This window comes from Triturus cristatus, chromosome 12, assembly GCF_964204655.1.
Source record: "Triturus cristatus chromosome 12, aTriCri1.1, whole genome shotgun sequence".
NCBI lineage: Eukaryota > Metazoa > Chordata > Amphibia > Caudata > Salamandridae > Triturus > Triturus cristatus.
In genome coordinates, this window is record NC_140595.1 from 132,106,339 (window position 1) to 132,133,889 (window position 27,551).

At 47.2% G+C, this 27,551-nt stretch overlaps 1 protein-coding gene across 1 annotated transcript in view; it reads left to right on the forward strand.

Moving 5' to 3' along the window:
- Positions 1-27,551, forward strand: part of CCT3 (chaperonin containing TCP1 subunit 3) — a 113,696-nt gene that overhangs the window by 62,680 nt on the left and 23,465 nt on the right. Inside the window, exons 11-12 of the mRNA XM_085638849.1 lie at positions 12,466-12,646; positions 13,430-13,675. Coding sequence (XP_085494975.1) covers positions 12,466-12,646; positions 13,430-13,675 — 427 coding nt within the window. The remainder of the gene's footprint in view (positions 1-12,465; positions 12,647-13,429; positions 13,676-27,551) is intronic.

Genomic DNA, 27,551 nt, shown 5'->3' on the forward strand with positions numbered 1-27,551 from the left:
TAGAAGGCAGAAAAGCAGTCAACACTCCTAGCCTTTTACCATCATATCTTTCCTTACGCTGATAAGGGCTCTTTCTTGATAGTGTCAGTTCAAATTGTGTGGGGGGGCGGAAATATAAGCCTATGGTCATCTATCAGTACCACCTTATTCTTTGCCCTCGCTGTCATGTTATGTTCCCTCCATTTTGCAGATTATAAGCTGATAACTGGCTTATATATCCGTATCACCTCCATGGGCCCTTGAAAGAAACCTGCGGTGCAGACCTCACTACTGGCAGGTATGCCTGATGGGGAAACCCAGGAGCCTAAGAATGGTTGCCAAGCCCTGTAGGAAGCTGGCTCTCTAGTGTATTATAACAAGTGGCCTGCCCTGCGATACACCTAATCCTACAATGCCGACACTCACAGGGTTTCCAATCCTTTCTGATTCCCTAGAGTGTGTTCCCTATCACTACTCACAAGGTCGTGGTGTATCAAATTAAAGGTGTCATAGAGACCATCATAGCACGACTTCTACCAAAAATTGGCTAGAAAAAAGGTGAGGAAAGAGAGCACCTCACGGTAGTAACACCAAGGGGGCTTGCTGGTTGGTACTCACCGGCATACCCACTTATCATAGGTTGCTCTTACTAAATGTGAAAAACAAAAAGTGTAATGTTTTGATACACAATCCCAGAGAAGTGAGGTGGTGAAAAAATTAGCAGTGCCGGGTGCTTTTATACGTGCCCCTTTGGACCCCAGTGAGAATATGGACATCTAATTCTCACCATTAAAAACTGGTAGTGCTTACTAGCTTGACGTAACTTTATTAAATGCTGTAAGCTCCCACGATTAAAAATGGTTTCAATCGAACCATAGTCAATTCTATAGTGCCAACATGAGTGAGGTGCACACACGCTGGTGGGACGCGGCACAGGGGGACGAGATATTTGGTAGTCACCCCAGGGGCACGTGATCAGAGGACACGCGTTCCATTCCGAAGACTGTTGCTGGTATGAGAAGACTTCGCAACCTCTTGAGGTTTTAGGTGAATTGCACGTGAAGTTGATTTGGAACCCCAATAGCCCTGAAGAAGTTGCGTGATGGCTCGGCAACGAAACATGTTGGCACTATAGAATTGACTATGGTTTGATTGAAACCATTTTTAATCGTGGGAGCTTACAGCATTTAATAAAGTTACGTCAAGCTAGTAAGCACTACCAGTTTTTAATGGTGAGAATTAGATTTCCATATTCTCACTGGGGTCCAAAGGGCACGTATAAAAGCACCAGGCACTGCTAATTTTTTTTACCACCTCACTTCACTGGAACTGTGTATCAAAACATTACACTTTTTGTTTTTCACATTGAGTAAGAGCAACCTATGATAAGTGGGTATGCCGGGGAGTACCAACCAGCAACCCCCCTTGGTGTTACTACCGTGAGGAGCTCTTTCTCTTTCCTCACCTTTTTTCTAGCCAATGTTTGGTAGAAGTCGTGCTATGATGGTCTCTATGACACTTTTAATTTGATACACCACGACCTTGTGAGTAGTGATAGGGAACACACTCTAGGGAATCAGAAAGGATTGGAAACCCTGTTAGTGTCGGCATTGTAGGATTAGGTGTATCGCAGGGCAGGCCACTTGTTGTTATAATGTATTGATTGGGGGGCGGCCGTGCTCGTTTTTTTCCCCCCTGTGGCTCCAATTGTTAGTCTCTATTTAGTGTACCAAAATGAGGTATACTGTGTAGAGGCCAGGCAGCCCTTATTGGTTTACAAAAACATCAGTAACAAACCCAAATGCTCTCTCTTGTGGTAATGTGGGCAAGCAGTTTAGGCTTATCAGAGGGTAGTGCTAAGCATTTGTTGTACTCACTTGAGGCAATAAATGAGATACACACTCGAATAATACAAGACTAATTTGGAAAAGTAACATATTTTTATATAAATTTCAACCCCAAGAACTTCGGGATCAAGTAAGTACTTCTCGAGATATAGATTTTTTTTTTTTTCAGGTAAGTAAAATGCTCATTTAAATGAGTCATTACTCGCCAATGCTTTCCTTTGAGAGAAAAGGCATATACTGCAAACAGTTATCTGCAATAGGTTTCCGGGGGTCCCCTTCAGGACTTAAGGTGGTAGGGGGACCAAGGTCCAATGAACCATCAGCAGTTAGTCTTTACCTACCCTGGAGCATCCATGTGCACAGGTGCTGGTCGGGCTGGTAGCTTTGCACCAAGGGGTTGGGGGGGGGGGGGGGGGGACACCTATAAACAGGCTGCAGAGGGTGACTTGGGGACAAATTTAGGAGCTCTCCACTGGGTGGCTCAGTTCGTGAAGACCCTGGGAGCATGGAATCACTTCTTGGCAACTCTGACTAGGGTGCTCGGGTACAGAATGGTTTGGTCAGCTGGGCTTCTGTGTTACTGGCGCTCATGGTTGTCGGTCTGCTGGTTGAGGAGATAATAATCAATTGGTCCTGTGTGGCTCCAGTTGGTCTTGGTGTCCTCTCACTTGATGGAGAGACAGGGGGCAGGGTGGTCTGCAGTGTCCAGCTTGGTGGTGAGCTGCAACTCGTTGAACCGGACTTTGCTTGTCCGTGCCTGTGGACTGCAAGGGAGTAGCGCCTTTACTCCAAGAGAGATTGCTGACAATTTGCAAAGGGCTGGCAGTCTCCTGGGGTTCTTGGAAGCTGGTCAGCTGCAGGACAAGTGGGTGATTGTGTTTGAGACTTGGTGCACGCAGGGTTTGGTGCCAAAAGTCCACAGTCAGTCTTCCGTTTTTGCTTTTCTTGCGGCTCTTTGTTGTCCTCCCTTCTTGAGCCATCAAATCTAAAACCTGTTGTCAGGGGGGACACCTATATACTCCATTTAGGGGCATCACAGGAAGTAGTGGGAAGTAGCCAATGGGCTACTTACCATAAGGGAAGTGGGCCTAACTCTGACCCAAAGAGCCTAATCCTGCATAAACTAAGATGGTGGAATTCTAAAAGTTGTGTTCCCTTCAGGTAGCTCATCTTGGGGTTGGTACTAGCCTGATAGGGGAACACACCTCCTGACTACCTAATTTTCCCACTTGTCCTTGTGCCAAATGGGTCCGGGCAAGGGGTGGCATTTTCCCTGTCTGGGGAAGCCTTGGGTTGTATATCAAAGGCGGCAGAGGCCTTTGAATCCTCCTGCTTTGATATGCTGATTACTTAGCCATCCTAATTGGAGTAGGGGATAACACCTCCGGCTGTAGCAAGCATTGCTTTTACCTTCGGAGACCACAGGCTATCACCTGCGGGGGGGGGGGGAGAAACCTGTCTGTGGTGGCAAATTGGTCTACATCAGTCAGCCAGCACACTAGCAGTGTGTCGGGTTTCAGGGGGCATTTGGTGCATGTATTAATAAATCCAACACTTGCAGCTGTGGGTTTATTAATACGAGTTGTTTGATACCAAACATCTCTAGTTTCAGTGAAGCCATCATGTAGCTGGGGAATTTGTAAACACCAGTATTCAGCACATGTACTCAATATGTCTTACCTATTTATTTGTAATATCCAAGAATCGGCTTTGATATCTGTAGGAACGTAATGGTTGCCCCCAATGTTTGCCTGGAATTTGAGTGGTTTTTGACTAGTCTGGCTGGGATCCTGCTATCCAGGACCCCAGCCCATCTGCTTTCTCCTTAAAACTGATGTGAGTACCCTAGGTACAAACCCAATTGGATGCTGAGGATGCCCTGACAGTCCCTTGTAGATGGTACCCTAGGTACCCAGGGCATGGGTCCCTCAGTAGGCCTACCAGGGCTGCAGCACTTATTGTGCCACCCTGGGACAGCCATACAAACTGACACCACCAGACCACTACTGTAGTCTGGGTAAGGTGGTGCTAGCACCCCTTACAGGGATATAGGTACCCTATATCCCACCCCATTTCAACACATATACTCTCATAGGTCACCCCTATAGCAGGCCTAGCTAATCCTACAAGACAGGGTGCTGAGGTATGTGTGAGGGGGGACCCCTACCTGAGTAGGGCCTCTCTGCAACCTTCGTAAAATCATTGCTGGGTTGTTTGTAGTGTAGCCATACCATATACTCTTAACCGCATTATAAGTCTATCGCGATAGCGTGATAACTTGAGAATGGCTACACAGAACCATATCGTGTTTGGTGTCAAACATGTAGGAATCCTACCCCCAGTCCAGGGCACGATTCCCCCCTGCTAGAGGGGCGATATGGGAAAAGCGGCAGAATTCAGACACCAATTTAAAAGTGCACACGTAGTACAAAATGGCTACGACCCGCCACCCACACGACTCTGGCTGGCTGTTGCTGGGGAAAATCCCAGCCTCGCCAGCTGGACAATAGGGCTCCTGTGGCAGGAGGTGCTAGCATCTCCCCAGACAGGATATGTGGATTGGAACAGGGTGAGTGCACCATATGTTGCCTTTCAGAGTTGCACGTAGGCAGCTACAGCGCCTACATTCTACATACACCGCCTGGAACCGGTTCAGGGGCATCCTGCCCATCGCCCAGGCGGGAAACACACAAAGGGGAGAGGGTGCAGCCACCCTTTCCTGCCTCACCTCTCACTGGTGGACACTACTCTGGACACTCCCCTAATCTTGGGGATAAAGGTGAATAATGTGGCCCCAGAGCCTCAGATTAATCTTGGACTTCACAGACTTGACCTTCGACGAGCTGTTGCCCAGCTGACTGAAGAAATCTCCCTTGGGGTAAAGGCGTTACCCCCCTGCTTGGCAGGCACCTGAAACACTGCAAGTGACCCGGTTGGAACTTCGCTGCTCCTACGGACTTCGTCGACTCCCAGCAACCTTGAGGTGGGTTTCCTGAGCATCCCAGAGGCCAGTGAGTGTGCACAGCAAGGCTGAGCACTGTGGACCGCGTGGGTGCCGAGATTCCCAATACCCCAGGACACCGGCCACCTCTTGCATAGCACACGACCCTGACCAGTGGGGAAGTTGTGCTTTGGCCCATTATTGAGCCAAGCAGCATTTGTGCCAAAGACCAGCGCCCTAGCCCACTCCGGTGTCCCGTGGGCTCCCTTTTACGCACTCCATTTTGCTGCCTTCCGCGGTCCCTTGTCTCTCGGCTTGTGGGCCCGAGCGGAGGACAATCTCGACATTTAAGAGTTCCCCTGGTTGCTCCAGGCCTGCTCTACAGTCTCTCCAAAGGAGACCTCTCACAGACCTCGTGGGTCTGCACCAGTAGCTGATTTGTTCATCCTGCGTGGGTTGCGGTTGCCAAGGCTCAGTGGATCCAATCCGGACACTAACACCGCAGCGACCCTCCTCCGACGTGGGACAGTCGCCCTCCCGAAGCTGGCCTTCCTTGAAGCCTCCCGGAGCCCGTGGCTGCAGATCCAAGCTACACCTTTTTCCATTTGAAGCACCCGACATTGAAGGGCTCTTTCCTTTGAGCTCCCTGGTCACTGTGCCGTGACCCAGACTCTGTCCCCTCTGCTTTCAGGTTCTTCTCTGCAAGATCTACAACTTCAATCTTCACAGCATCATCGACGCTTTTGGCTAGCAGCAGTTTTGTACATTTTCCAATTGAAAATCAGCCCGCGACCCGACATAGAAAAAGACCTATGCACCCGGCTTCCCTGGGGCAGGTAACAGTGGTACCTCGGTACTCTCGTGGTAGTGGGCTCCTCAGAAGCTTAACTCTAAGCCCTTAACTTTGAACTCCTGCTAGAAGTGACTTTAATCTGTTTAATCAAACCGCGACATTCTCCATAGGCTTTAATAGGGATTCCGATAGCAGCTATTTCCACTGCACGCGCCTCCCGTGGGTCCCCTTCCTCATAACCTGGGGTGGATTCTTAAGGGGACAGCGATCCTAAATGCCCTAGGCATTGTCTGTAGAATTGTCGTGGTTCTTATACCACTTTTTTTATATATGGTTTGGTCTCACCTCGGCATCTCTAGGCAGTTCTGTAACAAAGTGGAGGACATCAGAAGGGAGCTGATCTCAGGAGCTTCCAAGACACATGGCCATCTTGTGCTAGGTGTGGTCAACCAACCCAGCCCCAACCTCCTTGTGGAGCATTTTAAAGGAAGGGTCACACACACACCACGTATCCTGCCTGTGTAAAGCTCATGTCACAGAATGAGACTTTCACAAGTTTTTTTCTTTGAGAACAAAGAAAGGGGAACATAAGTGATGTATTATGAACATTTCCATTGAGAACTAAAACTGTCTTGTCTTTAAATGATCACTGACTTTACTGCTGAAGTGTCGGCCTTGGTGGTAATGCAGCCCTTAGTGTCGATACTCTGATGTTCATGCCTGCACCTACAGTGCTAAGTCCATTTTCAAAGCCATTTAGTTGAATATTGGGACCATCATTGTATACCTCCGTGGCATCTGGCCCATGCAATTTGAAGAACTAAAAATGTTGCAGACAAGGAGGCAAAAGCTAAATCTGTAACCCCAGATGAAGTTATTTGTGAGTATCTGCTCTGTTTTCAGTGCGGCTACATGGTGGTTAATTTTGAGACTTTCACCCCAGAATGGTATTTCACGCCCACCCACGGAAGAGCGTTTGTCTAAAGAATACATTAGGTCTCTGCAGCAGAGCCAGTGGAGTTTGACCTTTCATGGTGCGCTTCAGGCCAATAATTCCAGTAAGTACTTGGCGAGTCTGAGTGGAGATCCCCTGCCAGGACCATGATGTGGGTAAAGAATGTCACTAAAGTGATTTGGCTCCACAATGTCACTCTTGACCATAAGGACATTTTCATGTTTATTCCTACCAGAAGGCACAAGATCCTGTAATCCACCCATGGGCAGATTATTATCAGAGGACGACCTAAACATGTAGTTGGAAGCTGAAGGTTGAGCCTAAATGTTTTAGTTACCGCTGTTACACAAGTGGTCAGATGTAGACATATATTTCTGCCTATGGTCAGTAAGCCTTGTCCGCCAGTGGTAAAATGTAATGAGTTTTCTCTCTGAGTAATACATCTTTTGCTGACTTTAACTTGGTCTAGTAAGGTCTCTGCTGATTTAGTAATACATACCTCGGCCATTAAACAGATCACTTTTGTATCCTTTTAAAGTCTTCATATATTGAAATCAATTGATTTTTAGAACCCCAGTTGGCCTTAAAGTAAAGATCATTGTATTTCCCAACTTTGTAGCTAACTACATAGTACTATGTTAAGAGAGAATGAACAGGCAGTGTCCCGGGGGTCAAACCAAATGTATAAACTCTTCTATCCCGCACCCCGTTAAACTGGGGAGTAGTATTAAGCCCTTTGGTCATCATCTGCACCTCCTGCTGGATATTAGTTGTTGCTACTGTATCACTCTAACGTGTAGGAAGGGTGGCAAGTACTTAGCTGTTCTGGGCCCTACTCCCTGAGCTCTCCCTTTTGAAGCTTTGAATGTGCAAATCTGCTGGAGTTTCGTGGGCTGCTGAAATCTTGGATCTTTGAGATTCTTGCTGTCCCTGCCTTTAATGAGTGTGCTTGGCTACTTTTTCAGTAGCCATGCATTGACTGATTGATTGCTATCCACAAGCGCAAATCACTACACAGTCTAGAAAGCCGTTTTATTTCTTCTATATTGCGTACATCCCTAGAGGACCTCTCCAGCAGAGGACCAGACACATTTGAATTCACGGATCCAGATTAAAGGCACATCACTAACATCCACTAGTCTTTCGCCCAGGATGTGTTTAAAAAAGGGGGTTGCAATACAGCTCATACTGTCTTTCATACTACTTGTTCCAGAACAAGAGCCATTTTCCTGATCATCATTCCAGTGGTGTGGATTTCAAAAGGCAATGTTTGGTCTAATAAGATGCATGCCACTCTCACTGGGAACATGCAGCATGAATACAAATAGATTCCCATATCATCTACCAGACCTTCTGCGTTGGTTAGAAGTGTTTCTTGCTGATATGCCAATTGAACACTTTCAGAAACTGACTGTGCAAAACAGGCCTGTTAAAGCACCTACCATTAAGGGACAAAAATCTGATTTCTGTAGAGCAACCTTTTATGACCTCTCTGAGCACACCTTAGCCATGGTTCCCTAATTATTTTTAACAACAAAACATGCAATAACTCTTCCTAGACATGGTGGTCCAAATGGACTTAATCCCTTACAAAGTCAGACCAGGTTTTAACAATCCATTCTCCCCTTATTGCCAACCCCAACATGACTTATCGACCACACTAAAAAAATTGCTAGCATGGGTGTCTAGCTACTCCTGCATATTCACTACAGGCCCTTTCAGATGCCGTTGCGCTAAAATTTGCTCTAGGGGAAGTACATACTGTAGGGAGGGCTGGTTAAATGGCAGCAACCAAAAGCGGCACGATTAAGGATGACTTTCAAGAAGAAAAAAATACCAGAAATTCTCACAACCAAATTCCTTAATTTGTCATGAATTGAAGGGTGTTGCAAATCACTAGGTAACCCTGCCACTTCTCGATTGGTCCGAATAACCCCAAATCAACCACTGCCTCACAACGTATATACCAGTGGGCCTGTGTTGCATTAGCAAAATATGTCCATCCTGTTCTAAGCTTGATACGGAGGAGTGGTTTATCCTCTGTTCTTTAACTTCATTGTGTCATTTGCCATCCTTCCTGGTGAAAAGTCAAGGTACACATACAGCCTCTTGGCCTTGTTTCTGAGCTCACCTGCTTCTTGTGCTGCTGTGTGCAAGTAGTTCTTATTGCAAAACCATGATACCCTGATCATAAGTGGCCTAGTACCAGAGATTGTGGAAGATCATTAACCAGGAGAGTGCATTGTAATTTCCACAAAAACAATATTGAAGCCCTCCCAGCCCAAATAACAACTTATGAATTAATTAATATATGTATAGTTTTATGTGTCCATATCAGGACCCATCAAAAAGTCAAGTCAGTCATTTATAAAGCGCAGCAAATCACCCATGAGGGTCACAAGGCACTGGAGTTACTAGCTGCTTTGTGGTGCTCTGTTCATTCGTAAAGCCAGGTCCTTCCTGAACTCCCGGAGCAATGAGGCGATCCGGAGGTACAGGAAAAGGCTGTAATAAGCTTTGGCTGCCAGGTTTGAGAAGCCGCGTCCTCCGCTGTTGCTTCAACAGATCCGAGTAGTATCTGCGAGTAAGCATACATTCTTATTGACCCACCTTCCATGTCCTTAAGGTAATGTTGGTGCTGCGCTGCATCTCGAGACGAGTTTAACCCCCCCCCCTACCTCCAAGATGGGGAATTTTATGGGAGAAAGTGGGGCACCCACAGAAAGTGAGTCCCAGACAATTAAGCTTTATCGCCATTGGTTGTCAACCCAGCAGAAGGGTCATGTGACACATATATAGGCTTACAGCGGAATATATGCTTTCAGTGGTCGCAAAACACACAGGTTATCCGGTAGGACAGAGAATACAGCCATAATAGAAGAACTTGGGTCAGTCATCAAAACCCTGGTTAAGATCTCTTATTTAAAAAAAAAATCCTTTGACCTTACTTTATAGAGGAACGTAAGGAGACCAAAGGATTTACATGAAGTGCAGTCCAAAACAGGAAGTGGTAGGCCACCACGCCTGTCGCCACACCACATTACAAATGAGCATGAGCTTCCAATCAGAAGCAAGTCTTAGTTGGTGAGAGATGTTATCTGGAACATTACTATACACAACACTGCTGGGCAATAGCGCATTCTCTCTCTGGTCATATCAGCAGCCTCTTTAGTCCTCCAGTTCAGTGCATTTGTGAAAATCATAGTCCTCCAATCCAGTATTATGTATCCCTCAAGAATGCATCTGCACAAGACTTGCAGCATTGTACGTGATGAAAGCGTAGACTCAATGAATAGTGACTGCACTGTTTACCTGCTCCAAGAACAGCTCCCACATGGGACATTGTATTGCATACAAAAAAGGAGTGGCACAGTGACAATCCAAGTATGGACACCGTGCACCACAGCCAATCTGGGCCTACCTCTTTGGAGACTTTTCTTCACAGCATCTTTCAGAATGTTTTGCCCCTCAGACTGTCACAGTGGCAAATGTCTTTAAAAGTGAAAATCCCTGTTGTCGTCTGCACAGGGAGATGTTTCGATAAGAAATACTGCCAGATCAGAAGCTGACCTGGTGTTGCGGATTCCAAAATAGCAGCTGCTTCACCGCAGTGGCCAGACAGTAATGCGGTTCTCTACCCCAGGCAACTATCACGGAATTGTTCGTAAACTTTGATGCATGCTCATCTGTCGGTTTGTCACACAAGTAACCCCCTGTTTATGGTGCTGCAGTCGCACTCATTTGAATCTTATTACAGCCGTCTTTAAGGTCCCATGGATGCTGGTGCATGTAAGAAAGCAGCAGTGCATCTGATTAGGTTCTAGTGTTGGTGCAAGGTCTATTGTAATGGAAGAAGATTGTACCAATTCTTATTTTGTAACCAATTTTATTGATTTTAGAAGTACAGTTTACACAGGATAATCATTACAGTATAATAGTTTCCCATTGGGTCACTGCATCATATACAGCAGTGAAAATGTCTGTAGGAGACATTGGTTTCCATTTTTTTTTTTTTTTTTTTCATCAACAAGCAATTCAAATAAGTTGAACTAGCAGGGCATTAACATTTCTAGTTGTCAAGATCCATGTGTCCTGATTGAAAGATGCATGGCAGGTTGGACAGTCCATATAGCTGCACTATTTTTGCGGGGAGGGGATGGGTGTACTCTGCTCTCTGGCACTCCCTCCCCAGTCTCCTCTGAGTGGACCTGTAGCTCATTCACAAGGGCATCCCACTTGAGTGCAATGGGAACTCTGCGTAAGCCTCTGACCTCCTCCCTGCGCAACACCACAGATGCAGCCCTACTCCCCTTTAGCGTTGCTGCAAACTAATGTGGCATATCGGGGAGACGGGGCATCCTTCCATTTTATGGCAATGGTTCACTTGGTTATACTCTGTGAAGCCTACGTATGTTCAGGATAGTCGAGTGACCATTCTGATCCACATGCACCAGAAGTGACAAACTTTACCAGGTGGCCAGCCTAATTTTGCTGAGTATTTATAGTCTGTGGCTAACATTGACAGAGAGCGGTATATTGTCACTTCAAGCAGATCCTTGTCTGGTTTCAGGAGTAATATTATAAGGGGCTCGCAGTGTTGGTGGCAGCATCCCCTCCTCTAAGGCTGTCTGATCTCTAACAATTTAGGAACCAGGATGTTCTCATAGGCCTTGTAACATTTGGCCAGTAGACCATCCAGGCTAGGGGTATTACAGGTGGCTAACCCTCGCACTGCTGCCTTAAGCTCCTGCTCTGTTATAGGTTGCTGCAGTTCCTCTTGGGCTGCTCGGTCAACGGAAGGCAGTTCAAGGGCTTCAAGGAATGAGCGCATGTGCATCTCTCGCGCAATGGGGTGGGGGGGGTCGTACAATGCTTTATAATATAATGAAATTTTGCTGTGTATGTCCATCTAGTTAGTGACTGTGTTTGTCGGAGATTGCCAGATCATGGTGATTGGCACTTGTGGATTTGCACTATGCTAGAGCAAGACCAGAAGCCTACTGGCCTTGTCTCCCTCGGCATGCATCCTTGCTTGATAGGCCCTAAAGTCAAATCATTGTAGTTGAGCCAGTAACTGAGCATGCCGATCCCTAGCATGTGCAAGGATCCGGCAACCTATTGGGAGTCCCACGAGATTCTGCCTCCAAGGCACCCAAAGATGCCTCCAATTTGGTCCGTCTGTAGCCCTGCCACAGTATTAATACAGTGTCCCCATGGGATCCCTTTCAGTGCTCCCATGTTGCGGTGCCTCAGTTTTCTGCAGTATAGCAAGTTAGCATCTCCTGTGTTCTGTCTCGAAATGCACTGTCCACCAATGCAGCTGGTTGCAGCCGCCAGGTCGGGACAGGCAGGCAAGGAGTAACCCAATCTAGATGCAATAGCAGGGGATTGTGGTCAGAGAAGGTCTGACCTAAGTATTCCCCAGCTGTTAGCTGTTCATGAATAACTGGGTGACAGAGAATCTGGTCCAGCTTCACATGCACGTCATGGGGCGGGAATAGTAGGAATATTCCCTCTTAGGGTGTAGTGTAAGACGAGAATCTAGGAGAGACCAGTGTGCCGTCCACTGCGTCAGTTCCATCGCAGTTGACCCCACAGGGGAGGTCGGTAGCGGAAGGTGAGACGATCTAGACCAGGGACTAATGCGCTGTTAATCTCCTCAAGTAAGCCATGGGATATGCTCCCAGTACCCAAACATTTTTAAATAATGGTTATTTTTGAGGTGCCATCTTATGGCTGGGATTTATTCTAAGCTAATGAATGTGGACTCCCTCACTAGAGAACTAATTTTGCAGGTGAGTAACCTTTTTTTTTTTTTTTTTTTGTTTGATGTAAGAATTACAGTTGACACCAGTGTAGCATTATACTTGTTTTTAATGTATTTCTAAATTGTACTTCCTGAGTTTTGCAAGGATTTTAGCATTGGGGTTATTTATTTATTTTCGTTCAGGGCATGTGGAGCTCGTATTGCCAGTCGTACCGATGAGTTGCGTGATGAAGATGTTGGCACTGGAGCAGGGTTGTTCGAGGTTAAAAAGATTGGTGATGAATATTTCACCTACGTCACAGACTGCAAAGACCCCAAAGCTTGCACTATTCTTCTTCGAGGTGCAAGCAAAGAAATACTTGCTGTAAGTTGATCATCTTATGTTAAAAATTCTTCTCAAGATTTTCCTTCCCCATTCTCTCACCTTTGAATAAATGACCATTTACGGAGGAAAAATTGTAAGTTGCTTGCCTTCAATGTTATCTTCTATCTTCCAGAGCTTCCTGCCTGGGAAGTGGAATTAGAAAATACTGAATGTGAAAACTGCCAAAAGCAGTTTCAAAAGATTTAACGGAACACCCAGACTTTGATTTCTATCTGTGATTTATTGGTTTGAGCTTCTGCAAACCCTCTCTCCAGACTTGTTACTGGTTTCCCTTGTTGACTGAAAAATGTAGCAGCTCTAAAGGGGAAAATATCCATGACCCTGATTATTTTCCAAATGATAACCTCTAATAGATATTGGAGCTGGTGTTCTGTCCTGATTCAGGGCTCACAGATAGTCATTTTGTAGATGATTGCTCAGTGAATATGAAGGTAATCTTGGGTACAAAACTTCCCTCAGCAAGTCTAAACAGACGGTGGTAATTTCAAATGTCAAGTATGCTACAAAGAACGCTACACCTTTCAAAGAGCCTTTTCCTTGATCATAGTTACTGTCTTGAATACTCTAATTAATTATAATCAAGAGAAATGGAATGTTCATGTCCTAATATGTTCGACTACTTCTTTTCAGTTCTAGGCTTTTTCACTAAATCTCCCCTTCGATTCTGATATTTGCCTTGATCTTGAAAGTGTTTTGGAAGCAATATAGCAACAATATCCACTAATTTATTTTTAATGCCTGATCTTTTTCCTTTTACTGCAGGAGGTTGAACGCAATCTTCAGGATGCTATGCAAGTGTGTCGTAATGTACTGATTGACCCTAACCTTTTACCGGGAGGAGGTGCTACAGAGATGGCCGTGGCCCATATTTTGACAGAAAAATCTAAAGTCATGACTGGAGTGGAGCAGTGGCCATACCGTGCTGTGTCGCAGGGACTGGAAGTAATTCCAAGGACACTCATTCAGAACTGTGGTGCAAGCACCATCCGTGTGCTAACCTCACTAAGAGTAAGAACTTTATTTGTTGACTACTAAGGCCTTCAGCATTGGTGTGCAATAAATCTTTGTAGTTTCTCTGATTATACAGAACAAGTCCCGTATTACCAGGCATTTACAGAATACGTGACAATCTGTAAACATATATTTTCTTGATTGCAAAACGTTTAAAGACAGAACATGCCTATACTCTGTCATATTTTTGGACATATCACTGAAAAAACTGCACTAAAGCATTGTTTCATACTGAAAAAACAGGGTTACGGGTTCTGTATCAGGACTATTGGATTTTATATTGGTTCCACATTCTCTCTTCCCCCCCCCCCCTTCAAGGATTTGGGGAAATGCATTGCCTCAGCGCTTGGCCATTAAGGCTATTCATATTTGGGGAATAGAAAGATGTGAAACGGAGTATCTAAGAACCATAGTTATGCTCTGTTTCTGGGTATGCAAGAGGCTATTGGGAGGTTAATGAATATAGAATAAAGAAATAATACCTATGATGGAGAAAATAAGTGAAATTAGATTTTGTCAGATATTTATAAACCGTAACCTAGAGTAGCCAACCTAAGAGGTGATTACGAGCAGCCTTATTAGACATGCCAATGTCTAAGCAATGTGATTAACCAGAGAAGCCTGACCCTATATGATATCGGTCCAAACAGTGCTTCACAAATGTGTGAACTGTCATCCTAGCAACATGTAAACGTCTGGGATTGAGGTCATGCTTATAAGAGCAGCAGTAGCTGCCTTTTCTTTTGGTGAAATGGTAGAGAACCTTCAGGGAGTCATAAGAGCCAGCACTTAATTTCAGTTTTTCATGAATGTGGGCTATATCTTTCTTTTTTTCCCTCTTCCAATTTGACCTTTTTTGATTAGTATTGCTGCAATGCAGATTTAAGATTGGTATTTAGTCACTGTATTCTCCCACAAAACAAACTTTTTTTTTTTTTTTTTCTCCTTTGCTGCTAGGCTATTTGGGCTAGATCGCACTTAGGCCCCTGTAATGTTTTGTCCACATTAGGTATCCAGGCCAAATTTGCGTCCCTTTTTGGTGATTTTAAAGGTAACCAGGGTATGTGGATTCCCTTGGAGGGGACCCAGAAATTAGCCAGAATACAGCTAAATTTCTTTTTTTAGGGGGGGAATGGGATTGGATGTCTAGTTTTCAGAAATATCTGGGATTGGTAGGTTTCCCTAGATGGCCGCCAAGCTCGGGACCAAAAACTCAGGCGACCCTTGCAAAACCAGTTAGTCTTGTGATAGATAGGGGACAAATGCGTTTTAGGTACTGGGTTAGGTGGCCATTTAGGGAAAACTTCCAATCCCAGACACTCCTAAAAATTAGACACCTGGGGGAGTCCATGGAGGTGTGGCTTGCGTGGATCCCCCAAAGTTTTTTTTTATCCAAAATCCCCCTCAACTTTAGCTAAAAAAAATAATCATTTTTACTACATTTCCATCTGGAATCGCAGCGCCAACACAAATGTCCTACCACCCAGCGTTCCCCTTGGTTTCCCAGTACAAATGATACCTCACTTGTGTGGGTGTCTATTGCAGAGTCAACCTAAAAACGCATAATAAAAAAATTAAGCGCTTATAGCTCACTGTGCTATCCCCTCAATCCCTATGTTTTTGGCCCCATCCCAGTCGCAGGCCCTTGGCTCACCCACACAAGTGAGGTATAATTTTACTCGTGAGACCAAGGGGGAACGCTGGGTGATAGGACATTTGCGCAGGTGGGGTGATCCTACCCGGAATCCCCTGCAAACCTCATATTTAGCTGAGAAACTACTAATTTTTCTCCTGTTTGTGTGGAAAAAGTTGTGGGATCACCAGGGCAACACAAATTTCCCACCACCCTGTGTTTCTCTAGGTCTCCCGATAGAAATGGTATCTCACTTGTGTGGGTGGGCCAAGTAACCGCGACAGGCAAGGGACCAAAACTTATTGTGGAGGCGTCAAAATTACACACAACTTGGTTTTGCAAGGGTGTGCATCTTGGGTTTTGGCCCGAGCTCAGCGGCCATTTAGGGAAACCTACCAAATCCACACATTTCTAAAAACTAGACGCCCAGGGGAGTCCAGAGAGGTATGGGTTATGTTGATTCCCCCAACGTTTTCCTACCCTGAATCCCCTGCAAACCTCCTATTTAGCTGAAAAAATCACTTTTTCCACACACATTTGTTTCGGATAATCGTGCCGGCTCAAATGACCTTCCCCTTGGTCTCCCCTTTCCAATGATGCCTCTCCTGTCTTTCTACGTGCTTAGGGGGGCTGAGATATCCCCTGAGCACATAGAAAGTGCAACTGAAATGAGCCTAAAGGCTCATTTCCGTTTAGGTTTCTATTAAATGACGTCAGCATGACGTGCTTTTGATCGTCATTTCACAGAAACCAGGGTAACAGCCTTGCGAGCTGGGGAAGCTCTTCCCCCTAGCTCCTGAGGCTGTTGGGTGGGGGGGCCGAACTCTCTGGTGCCCCCACCAGAGGGATTTCTGGTGCCATGTGAGGACGGCCAGGAGCCGTCCTGATCACACGAGCACCGTGGCTCAGAGTGGCTCCTGGCCGTCCAGAGAATCGAAGAGGTTAAAACATGAATCAGATGGGGAAATAACTTCCTATTGGAACGTTGAACAAATCTTTAAAGTTACAATTTAGTGTTTGACTATCCATGAAGATGTCTAAATGCAGAACCAGATACCATTCAAACACAACATTGACTTCATATGGTAATTATTTTGTTTGTTCCTTTTATGGACAATAAGCCCCACTACACAAGTGGGGTATTGTTTTGGACAAATGTGTAAATACAGGTGGCTATGAATTTTATGGTTCTGGAACTTGTCCTAACGGGTCAGTTTTCTCCATATTTTAGGGTCTTTAATATTGTGGCGATAAGCCTGCCCACAAAAGTGGGGAATTCCTTTTTATGGTGAGAAGTGTACCAACTCGGAATAGTAGAACATATGTCATTATTGAATTTCTCTTCATTCATGGCATCAAAGTGTAAGCCAATGTGCAAAACGTTTCTCCTGAATCACATGATAGTATAGATCACCCAGTGTGTCAGTGTAGGAAGCTGGCTCTTCATATCGTGGTCCAAAAAGAGGTACACTGTGTAAAGAGTCCAGGCAAACTCCAAAGGAATTAGAGGCACAAATGACACCCCAAATGCTCTTTTGTAGTAGTGTGGGCAAGGAGTTAGGCATTTCAAAGGGTAGTGCTAAGCATTTATTGCAAAGGCAGAAAATTAGACACCCACTCAAAGAAATCCAACACCAATTTGTAAAAATAACCCGTACTTCTATATGATTAATGGGCGTCTCGCAAAATGGCATTTACAACAGTGTCTCAGATACTGTTTGCGATTCCTAATGGGGTTGCAAATTGTCTTCCTCATTATGTGCGAGGCTGGTGCAATATGCAACTCCATTGGGAATGGCTAGCACTCCCAGGGATGGTGGCCTGTTTGAGTCAGCAGACCACCATGTCTGTGACTGCTTTTTAAATAAAGCATTTATTTTTAATGCAGCACATTTTCCTTAAAGGAAAACGGAATACATTTAAAAAAGAAAAATTAAATGATTCCGTTTCATTTTTAGGTCGAGCCAGTGCGCATGCGCTGCTCTGGCGATCTGCTGTAGTGGACTAGGGAATTGAAGCCCCACCCACGCCGCCCATATTTGCCATTGGTTTGTCATTGTCCGTCCTTTATGCTGGCTTCTGATTCATAAATGGCCTTAATACCGCCTCCTCTTTATTTGTCTCCTCCCATGGCGACTGGCCCTTTTGCTTCGATTTTTACACAGGACGTGTTATTTAGACTGAGCACTATTTTCTTTATCCAGTTTCTCTTACTGCAGGCACGACCTGCTTTGGTGCCTTATTTACAACCCCGCTCTCCTGCCGTGGTCTGTGCCTTCTTTACTCCCCCTCCCCGTTCTCCTTTGAGGTGTTTTAAGCGCCTAAAAAAAAATGAAATCCGCGCGTGTAGCGTTTTCTCTGGCAAAATCTTTTGATCTGTTAAAAATACACAACGCAAAGGAATTTATTTGTCCGCTTATTTATTAGCAGTTCATACTTTCTATTATCTACTGCCTCCGATGAAAATCTGCAGGCCTCCTGCTGTGAGGAAAAAGTGGTGTGTAGTGGGGGAGGGGTGTCAATTCACAATTTATGGTGGCCTCTGCACAGCGTATGGTGGCCTCTGCACACGAGGCTCTTCACAAGCACTCCCTCCCTACCTACCTTACCGGGACTTGTTCGTTCCTCATGTGACCCCACCGTCACTGCAATGGGTTGACTCCTCTCACAGCTAGGGTACCCCAACACAATGTTCTACCTGCTTATGATGGTAGCGCTGCCCTGTAGCAGCGTTACGCAAAATGATCTCCTCCCATGGCGACTGGCCCTTTTGCTTCAATTTTTACACAGGACGTGTTATTTAGACTGAGCACTATTTTCTTTATCCAGTTTCTCTTACTGCAGGCACGACATGCTTTGGTGCCTTATTTACAACCCCGCTCTCCCGCCGTTGTCTGTGCCTTCTTTACTCCCCCTCCCCGTTCTCCTTTGAGGTGTTTTAAGGACCTAAAAAAATATGAAATCAGCTCGTGTAGCGTTTTCTCTGGCAAAATCTTTTGATCTGTTAAAAATACACAACGCAAAGGAATTTATTTGTCCGCTTATTTATTAGCAGTTCATACTTTCTATTATCTACTGCCTCAGATGAAAATCTGCAGGCCTCCTCCCTACCTACCTTACCGGGACTTGTTCGTTCCTCTTGTGACCCCACCGTCACTGCAATGGGTTGACTTCTCTCACAGCTAGGGTACCCCAACACAATGTTCTACCTGCTTATGATGGTAGCGCTGCCCTGTAGCAGCGTTACGCAAAATGATGTGCCCGCCCCCACAGTAGAATGTAATTAGCCCCCTCAATCCCTACCCCCTGCCGAAGAATGATAGTCAACTGCAGATGAGATTGTCACTTTTTTTCCTGTGGTTGATATTCCAAATAAGTGCATACGTGGATATCTGTAAAGACTTGTCAGTTGCTTCTTTATGATTTTCAAAGCACAGCCTCTCACTTCACAATTTCATAGATCAATGCAAAAATACAGTCAATTCAGAGACTATTAAAGACTGTGTAGCTTAAGGGTCTGATACTGCTGAGGCCAAAGCTACAGTACAAGCTGGAATCCCTTTCATGGATCACAAATAGTATGTATCTCATCAATCAATCAATCAAAGCATTTATATAGCGCACTACTCACCCAGAGGGTCTCAAGGCGCTAGGGGAAGGGGGTCCGCTACTGCTCGAACAGCCAGGTCTTGAGTTGCTTCCTGAAGGCGAGGTGATCCTGGGTCAGGCGGAGGTGGGTCGGGAGGGAGTTCCACGTCCTGGCGGCGAGGAAGGAGAAGGACCGTCGTCCCCCCCCCCCCCCCCCCTGTGGTGGCTCTTCAGATGCGGGGGACGGTGGCGAGGGCGTGGCCGGTCGATCAAAGCTGGCGTTTGGGAGCGTAGAAGTTGAGGCGGCTGTTGAGGTATCCTGGGCCTTGGTTGTGTAGGGATTTGTGTGCGTGGGTGAGGAGAAGGAAGGTGATTCTCTTGGTGACCGTGAGCCAGTGCAGGTCTCTCAGGTGTCCGGAGATGTGGCTGCGACGGGGGATGTCCAGGATGAGTCGTGCTGAGGCGTTCTGGATCCGCTGAAGTCTTTTCTGGAGTTTGGCGGTGGTTCCGGCGTAGAGGGAGTTGCCGTAGTCCAGACGGCTGGTGACGAGGGCCTGGGTGACCGTCTTTCTGGTCTCGGTGGGGATCCACCGGAAGATCTTTCGTAGCATGCGCAGGGTGTTGAAGCACGACGAGGAGACGGCGTTGACTTGTCTGGTCATAGAGAGGGTGGAGTCCAGGATGAAGCCCAGGTTGCGTGCGTGGTCTGTTGGTTTGGGTGCGCTGCCTAGGGCGGGGGGCCACCAGGAGTCGTCCCATGCGGAGGGTGAGGATCCCAGGATGAGGACTTCCGTCTTTTCCGAGTTCAGTTTCAGGCGGCTGTTCTTCATCCATTCGGCTACCTCTTTCATCCCTTCGTGGAGGTTGGCTCTGGCGGTGGCGGGGTCGTTGGTGAGGGAGAGAATCAGCTGGGTGTCATCGGCGTAGGAGATGATGTTGAGGTTGTGCTGGCGTGCGATGTCTGCGAGGGGGCTCATGTACACGTTGAAGAGGGTTGGGCTGAGCGAGGAGCCTTGAGGAACGCCGCAGATGGCTTCGGTGGCTTCAGATCTGAACGGGGGGAGGCGGACTCTGTGTCCTTCCGGCGAGGAAGGAGATGATCCACTCCAGTGCCTTCTCCTGGATTCCGACGTTGCTGAGTCGCTGCACTAGTGTACGGTGGCAGACAGTGTCGAAGGCCGCGGAGAGGTCTAGGAGGATGAGGGCCGCTGTTTCTCCGTTGTCAAGCAGAGCTCGGATGTCATCGGTGGCTGCGATCAGGGCGGTCTCGGTGCTGTGGTTGGCCCGGAAGCCAGACTGCAAGAGGTCGAGGGATCCGTTCGTCTCGAGGAAGGCGGCCAGCTGCTTGTTGCCGGTCTTCCCGATGACTTTTGCAGGAAACTGGAGCAGCGAGATGGGGCGGTAGTTCTTGAGGTCGGTGGGGTCGGCTGATGGCTTCTTTAGTAGAGCGCGGAGTTCGGCGTGCTTCCAGCTCTCCGGGAAGGTAGCGGTGTCGAAGGAGGTGTTGATGATGTCCCGCAGGTGGAGTGCGATGACAGCGTCTGCCTTGTTGAAGACGTGGTGAGGGCAGGGGTCGGTAGGAGATCCAGAGTGGATGGAGTTCATCGTGCGGACGGTTTCTTCGGTGCTGATCGGGGTCCAGGCGCGGAGGGTGGTGGTGGGGGGCGGTGGTTCGATCGTGGCGTGCTTTGGCATACTTCACAGGCCAGCCAGGCCTGACTCCATCACAGCAGTAATTCTGAGTTGGTTGTGAAACCTGGTTGGGAGAAGATTGAACACCCTTGGAAGAAAGGGCTAGTTGCAAAAAGGCATCTAACAAACCGATGCCAGACCAGCTATGACCAAGACAACTTCTCCAACAGAGGTTACCTACTTTCTTGGAACTCGCTCTCACGGCATATGCTGGATGATGGTTTCACTTCTGAACTTGTCGTTGAAGTGGCTTTAACAGGTGCCTTACCACGAATGTCACTTACTTGATTGGGTCCCTAGACTTCATCAGACTTTTCCACCAAGAGGTTAACATATCCCTCTTTAAGGGGACCCACCAGCAGTTCATGGGTACATGGGGAAACCCCGACCCAGTGACTTGATAAAAGTGCTTTTTAAAGTGACAGTGGGCAAAGTGACCTGTTCATAAACAAGACGAAGGAAGAGTCGCAATTGCAATTGTTGCATACAGACAAAAGGCACGCATGTCCATGCAAGCTACCCCACAGTCCACATAACCTTAGCAGTATCTGTTTCCAGGCCATCTCCATATGTCTATTTCCACGGGAGTCGTGTTGCCTAGATATTCTCACAATACGGCAAGGCAATTTTCAGCTCCACAGTCTACTACCTTTAAGCCGTACAGCCTCTCACTTGAATTTGCCTACTTTAGGCAAGCAAATTTTCTTTAAAATTTGATGGAGATAATGTGCAAAGCAAGGTACTTACCCAGCAGGTCTTCGTCCTGCTTTAAGTGGAAGATGTCCTGTTCTGGTGGCTGTGATAAGTCTTCACCAGGACATGCCAAGAACCAGAATTGCTGTCCCTAACCATAGAGTATGGTGACGCAAACGCTGCTGCTATTAACTGAAAGAACCTGTTGCCATTGAATTTGTAGGGAATGACTTTTGTCTTATCGAGGTAGGAGTGCCAACGGTAGTAGACAAAGGAGTGCTGCTGAGTCGGTTTTGTTGTCAGCTCACAAAGCAGTGTTTTTTGTTTACTCCCAGAGCTACTCCTGAGGGTACTGCAACACAAAACTGACTGCCATAGTGGCTGACTTCTTCAGTTTATGCAAAGCCAGAGATGCACTCTGTAGGATGTATTGTCAAACTGGAAGCCTTCATGTTAGCAGCAGCCGCAGAGGGTTTGTGTTTAATCCAAGAAACTCATTGTAGTCTGACGATTTGCCCATTTGCTGCACACAAGATAAATTCCCTGTTTTTCTTTTTCTATGAGACTGGATCAGGTTGGCTTTCTTTCTCTGCGAGTAAAGCATAGCTTGGTATTGCTGTTATTTTAAGAGACTTTCGAACCTTTCTTTATGGTTTTTGATGCATATGTATAAATTAATGCACTCCAAATGCAAATAATCTGAACATCTGCTTAGAATAGGTTTTGTAATATTTGAATGAAGTAGTCTTTTGTTTGGTGTGTCAGACATGGAATAGTAATGCTTTGCCCAAACATTAAAAGTGAGAAATACAGCTACTGTTTCACATTGGTGAAGGATTTGGCAATGGTACAAGAAGGGAACAATGTTGATTCTCTTGTGCATGAGCTGCTGCATTATATAAACTTAAAGGACAGTGTTCCCTTTTTTTGCCTTTTCAATCTGTATCCTATATAGCTCAAATCCTTGATTTTTCTTTTTTTAATGTAATTGTTAAAAGCCAAATCCTTCCTGATTTTATGCTTTAGTTTAGGACATCCAACATGATGTACCCCCTCAAAATGGATCATATTGGTTTCATTTAGACAAGATTTTGTAGATGTATAACAGTATGCTAAAACTGGGTGAATGCTGGAACTGAGATTGATACATGAATTGGCAAGCCCCCAGCTTTTATCCAGTATTGAGGTATCTTTCACAGATTCACATGCCTGAATTATTCCCTGTCGTCAAGATGGGAGTCCCACGGTAACATAATCAAGCCGTATCTAAATAATGCCATAGGCTATAAGGGCCCAGAGTCAAGTTTCAAATAGCCTATCTATGTCCTTTAAAAAAAAAAAAACAAAGACTAAATGTTGAATGCAGCCAATCCACTGCTAGCACCCTTCAAGCAGAGATAGTTTCCCTCAAATTTTCCCAGCACAAGTGAGGAGTGAGTATCTCATAAAACAATATTGAAACAGACTCTACAGGGAGGAGGGTTGGGTGCATGTGAATCTATGAAAGATACCAATACTGGATAACCGTACTTACAGTAAGTAACTTAGTGTTCGAGGCATATGAGCTGCAGATTGTACACTTAGCATAGGTCGCCATCTGGTGTTGGGCCCGGATGTTTGCAGTTTGTTTTTCTTCTTGGACCGTCTTTGGAAGTCACGAGTTTGGTGACTCCTCCTTCGGTCCGTACTGCGCATGGGCTTCGGCTCCATCCTCAGATTGTTTTTTTCCGCCATCGGGCTCGGATGTGATCCTTCGTACTCCGGCTTCGAACTTCTACGGTTCCAGCCTCGACGGAAAATCCTCGATTCTTCGAGTTCCTTCATCATCTTCATCTCTCGAAGCGGCACTTTTTCCATCCCGTACATCGACACCGGCCTTCGGGCCCTCCGCGACTCCGGTCCCGGCCGATGGAAAGGACTCCGTTTAAAAAGTGCCCAAAATGTGGGTCTAAATTTCCCCACACCGACCTCCATCAGGTGTGTAACCTTTGCCTCTCTCCGGAACACGAGGCTCGAGACTGCCCCGCCTGCAAGTCTTTTCGATCGAAGAAAACGATCCGAGATCGAAAGGCTCGACGCACCATGGCGCACTCATCCTCGACAGTTCCACCGGACATCTTCGGAGACGACGCCGAAGCTTCGGGGCAGACACACACCGAACTGGGAGAAGACATCGTCAGCGCTTCCGAGGCCGACGACTCCGACCTGGAGGACGTAACACCAGGACAGCGGGCCGTGAGTACAATGCCCCCTCCCAGCCCCGCACCGAAAACCAAAGAGACTCCGGTTACTCCCTCGCCTGCCGGCCTGGGCAAAACCAAAACCAAAGCCTCGATCACCCCACCTTCGGGCCCGGTGTCGAAGCACTCAAAGTCTCACGGCAGCTCGGGATCGAGCCAGCCGACGCCCGGTGCCGATAAACACCACTCGGCACCGAAGCCTGCAAAATCCAGCTCGACTCCGAAACCACCGGTGCCGAAGCCTGGACACTCGGCGCCGACCAAACACAAACAGAAATCGGTCGGCACCGACGCTCCGGCGCCGAAACAGCATTCGACGCCGAAACACACGGAGACCTCCAAAAAGCAGGGCGTACACAGAACATCGAAACCTCCGGTTCCGAAATCGCCGGTGCCGACAGACGACTCGGCGCCATTGGCTCTGTTTACACCAGACCCTTTACAAAAGACTTTGTCCAGAGATCCAAAGACTGGCCTTTTGACTGTGATTACTAAGAAGCGTCGCCTTGAGGCTCCGGCTCCTCCTCCTCCACCCAAAAAGAGGGACTCAGCTACTTCTCCCCTTAGAGTACCCTCCCCACTGCCACCCCCCCTCCCACCACCACCCCCTCCACCTTTACCTCACTACGATCCGGCCCCATCCCCAGACCCGGATGACGGGGACCCGGACAATGACCCAGGGGACGCCCCAATGGATCCCACTCCACCAGGGACCCCAGATCCATGGGAGGATTATAATAACCCTGATGTACCCAATGTACCTCAAGACGACCTATACCCATCAAGGCCGTCTCCTCCAGAGGACTCTTTAGGGTTTCACCATTTAGTGCAGAGAGCAGCACACTACCATGGGGTGGACATGCACACGGAACCAGTGGAAGAAGACTTCCTACTGGATACATTTGATTTACAAGATCGTTCCACTGCTATTTTACCCATGCTTAAGGGTGTCACCAAGCACGCTACAGAGGTATTCAAAGACCCTGTCAGAGCCAGAGTACTAAACCCTAGAATAGAGAAGAAGTACAAGGCGGCACCCACAGACCCTGCATACATCAAGGGCCCTGCTCCTCTAGATTCCCTAGTTGTCTCCACAGCTAGAAAGAGGGCTAACTCCCAATCTTCAGGAGATGCCCCACCACCAGACAAGGAATCTAAACTTCTGGACGCGTCTGGTAAACGCACCGCCTACCAGGCTGCAAACATGTGGCGCATTGCAAATACACAAGCACTGCTTGCGCGATATGATAGAGCACACTATGATGAATTAGAGGCTCTTATGCAGCACCTTCCAGAGAAATACAAACGCCAAGCTCATGACCTGATACAGGAGGGCAAACTAATCACAAACGCCTCCATTAAGTGTGCCCTCGATGCAGCAGACACTGCTTCTAGAGCCATAAACACCAGTGTCCTGCTTCGACGCCATGCCTGGCTCAGGATATCAGGGTTCAAGCCTGAGGTCCAGACATCAATACTTAATCACACCTTTGACCAGCAAACACTCTTTGGCCCAAAGGTAGACGAAGCGCTCGAAAAAATGAAGAAAGATACAGACACAGCGAAGTCTATGGGAGCGCTCCAGACCCAAGCCTCTAAGCGTTCCTTTCGACGCTCGTCCTTTCGGGGCACAGGTAGAGGCTCCTCCACCGATAATGCCTCTACCTCCTACAAATCCCCTCCTCAAAATACCTTTTCAAAGGGCAACCAAAGAGGTGGTTACAGAGGCAACAACAATAAGGGCAGGGGCAAAACCAACAATACCCGTTCTGCCACCCCACCCGCACAATGACTCCCCTTCGCTCCCCCCAGACCATTCCACTCCGGTCGGGGGCAGACTACAAGATTTTATCCACGTATGGGAGTCCATAACATCGGACAAATGGGTGACCCAAATCATTCGGTCAGGGTACTGCCTCGAGCTAACATCTACCCCACCCAATATCCCACCAAGGCACCGTCCAATGTCCCAAGAGCATTCCACACTGCTCAAACAAGAGGTACTCTCGCTCCTCCAGAAACACGCCATAGAGCAGGTACCCGACAATCAACGAAATCTAGGGGTCTACTCCCTATATTTCTTAATCCCAAAGAACGACGAGACCCTCAGACCCATTCTGGATCTCCGGCCTCTAAATGCCTACATACATTCAGACCACTTTCACATGGTCACCTTACAACAAGTCCTCCCACTCCTCTGCCAGGGAGACTTTCTCACAACACTGGATCTGAAAGACGCGTACTTTCACATTCCAATACACCCCTCTCACAGAAAATACCTCAGGTTCGTGGTGGACGGGCAACATTACCAATTCAAGGTTCTCCCCTTCGGGGTCACCACTGCACCACGGGTGTTTACCAAATGCCTAGCAGTAGTAGCAGCACACCTCAGACGTCAACATGTTCACGTCTTCCCTTACTTAGACGACTGGCTCATAAAAGCCGCGTCCTACCACCAATGCGTGCAACATACAAACAGCACCATCCAACTGCTTCATCAGCTAGGCTTCACGGTGAACTACCAAAAGTCCCACCTCATACCATCTCACACAAAGCAATATCTCGGGGCCACCATAGACACCTCAAAAGGTATTGCCTATCCAAACTCAGCCAGAATCACAAGCATTCTAGCCTTACGCAAAATATTCCTTCCTCAACACTCTCTACCAGCAAGAGTGTTTATGAAGCTCATAGGGATGATGGCGTCTTGCATCTTCATAGTGCCCCATGCAAGACTCCACATGCGTCCACTTCAGGAGTGCCTAGCACAACAGTGGAACCAGGCCCAGGGTCAGCTGACGAATCTGGTGTTGGTGGACGGCCGCACACATCACTCTCTGCAGTGGTGGAACACCACAAACCTTTCCAAGGGACGGCCGTTCCTGGACCCGGTTCCCCAAGTGACTCTAACAGCGGACGCATCGCTCTCCGGCTGGGGAGCGCACCTCTTACACCTCACAATGCAAGGTCTATGGACGCCACAGCAAAAAACGCTCCACATCAACCATCTGGAGCTTTTGGCGATCTTTCTAGCCCTAAAATCTTTCCAAAAGCAGATTTCAGGCAAAGCAGTCCTCATTCGCACAGACAACATGACTGCGATGTATTATATACAGAAACAGGGGGGGACACACTCTCCCCAGCTCTCCCGCTTAGCCCAGAGCATATGGAGATGGGCAATTCCCCAAAACATTTTTCTCCTGGCACAACATGTTCCAGGCGTACAAAACACCATAGCAGATCTGCTCAGCAGACAGACTCAACAACTACACGAATGGGAACTGCATCCACAAGTTCTTCACCCATTCTTCCGACAGTGGGGGCATCCTCAAATAGACCTCTTCGCCACCCACGAAAACAAAAAATGCCCAAGCTTCGCCGCCAGATACCCACACCCATTGTCCAAGGGCAATGCGATATGGATGAACTGGTCAGGCAGATTTGCATACGCCTTTCCACCTCTCCCACTAATTCCATTAGTGGTCAGGAAACTACAACAGCACTCCCTCACACTCATTCTGGTAGCTCCGACGTGGGCCAGACAGCCGTGGTACACCACGCTACTACAACTATCAGTGGTACCACATCAAAAACTGCACCTTTCCCCATGCCTCCTAACCCAGAACCATGGAGAAATCAGGCACCCGGACCCAGCTCAGCTCAACCTGGCGATCTGGCTCCTGAAATCTTAGAATTCGGGTACCTTAACCTTCCCCCTGATTGCATGAACATCATCATGGAAGCCAGACGTCCTACCACTAGAGCATGCTATGCCGCAAAGTGGAAAAGATTTGTAATGTACTGCCGTAACAATACAATCAACCCTCTAGATGCATCCATACAACACATCATATGCTATCTGCTCCATCTTCACAGGTGTAACCTGGCGTATTCATCCATACGCCTACACCTAGCAGCGATCGCTGCCTATCTACAAAACAGACAGCATTTGTCACTCTTCAGAGTGCCCGCTATTAAAGCCTTCATGGAAGGCCTCAAACGAGTAATTCCTCCCAGGGCACCACCC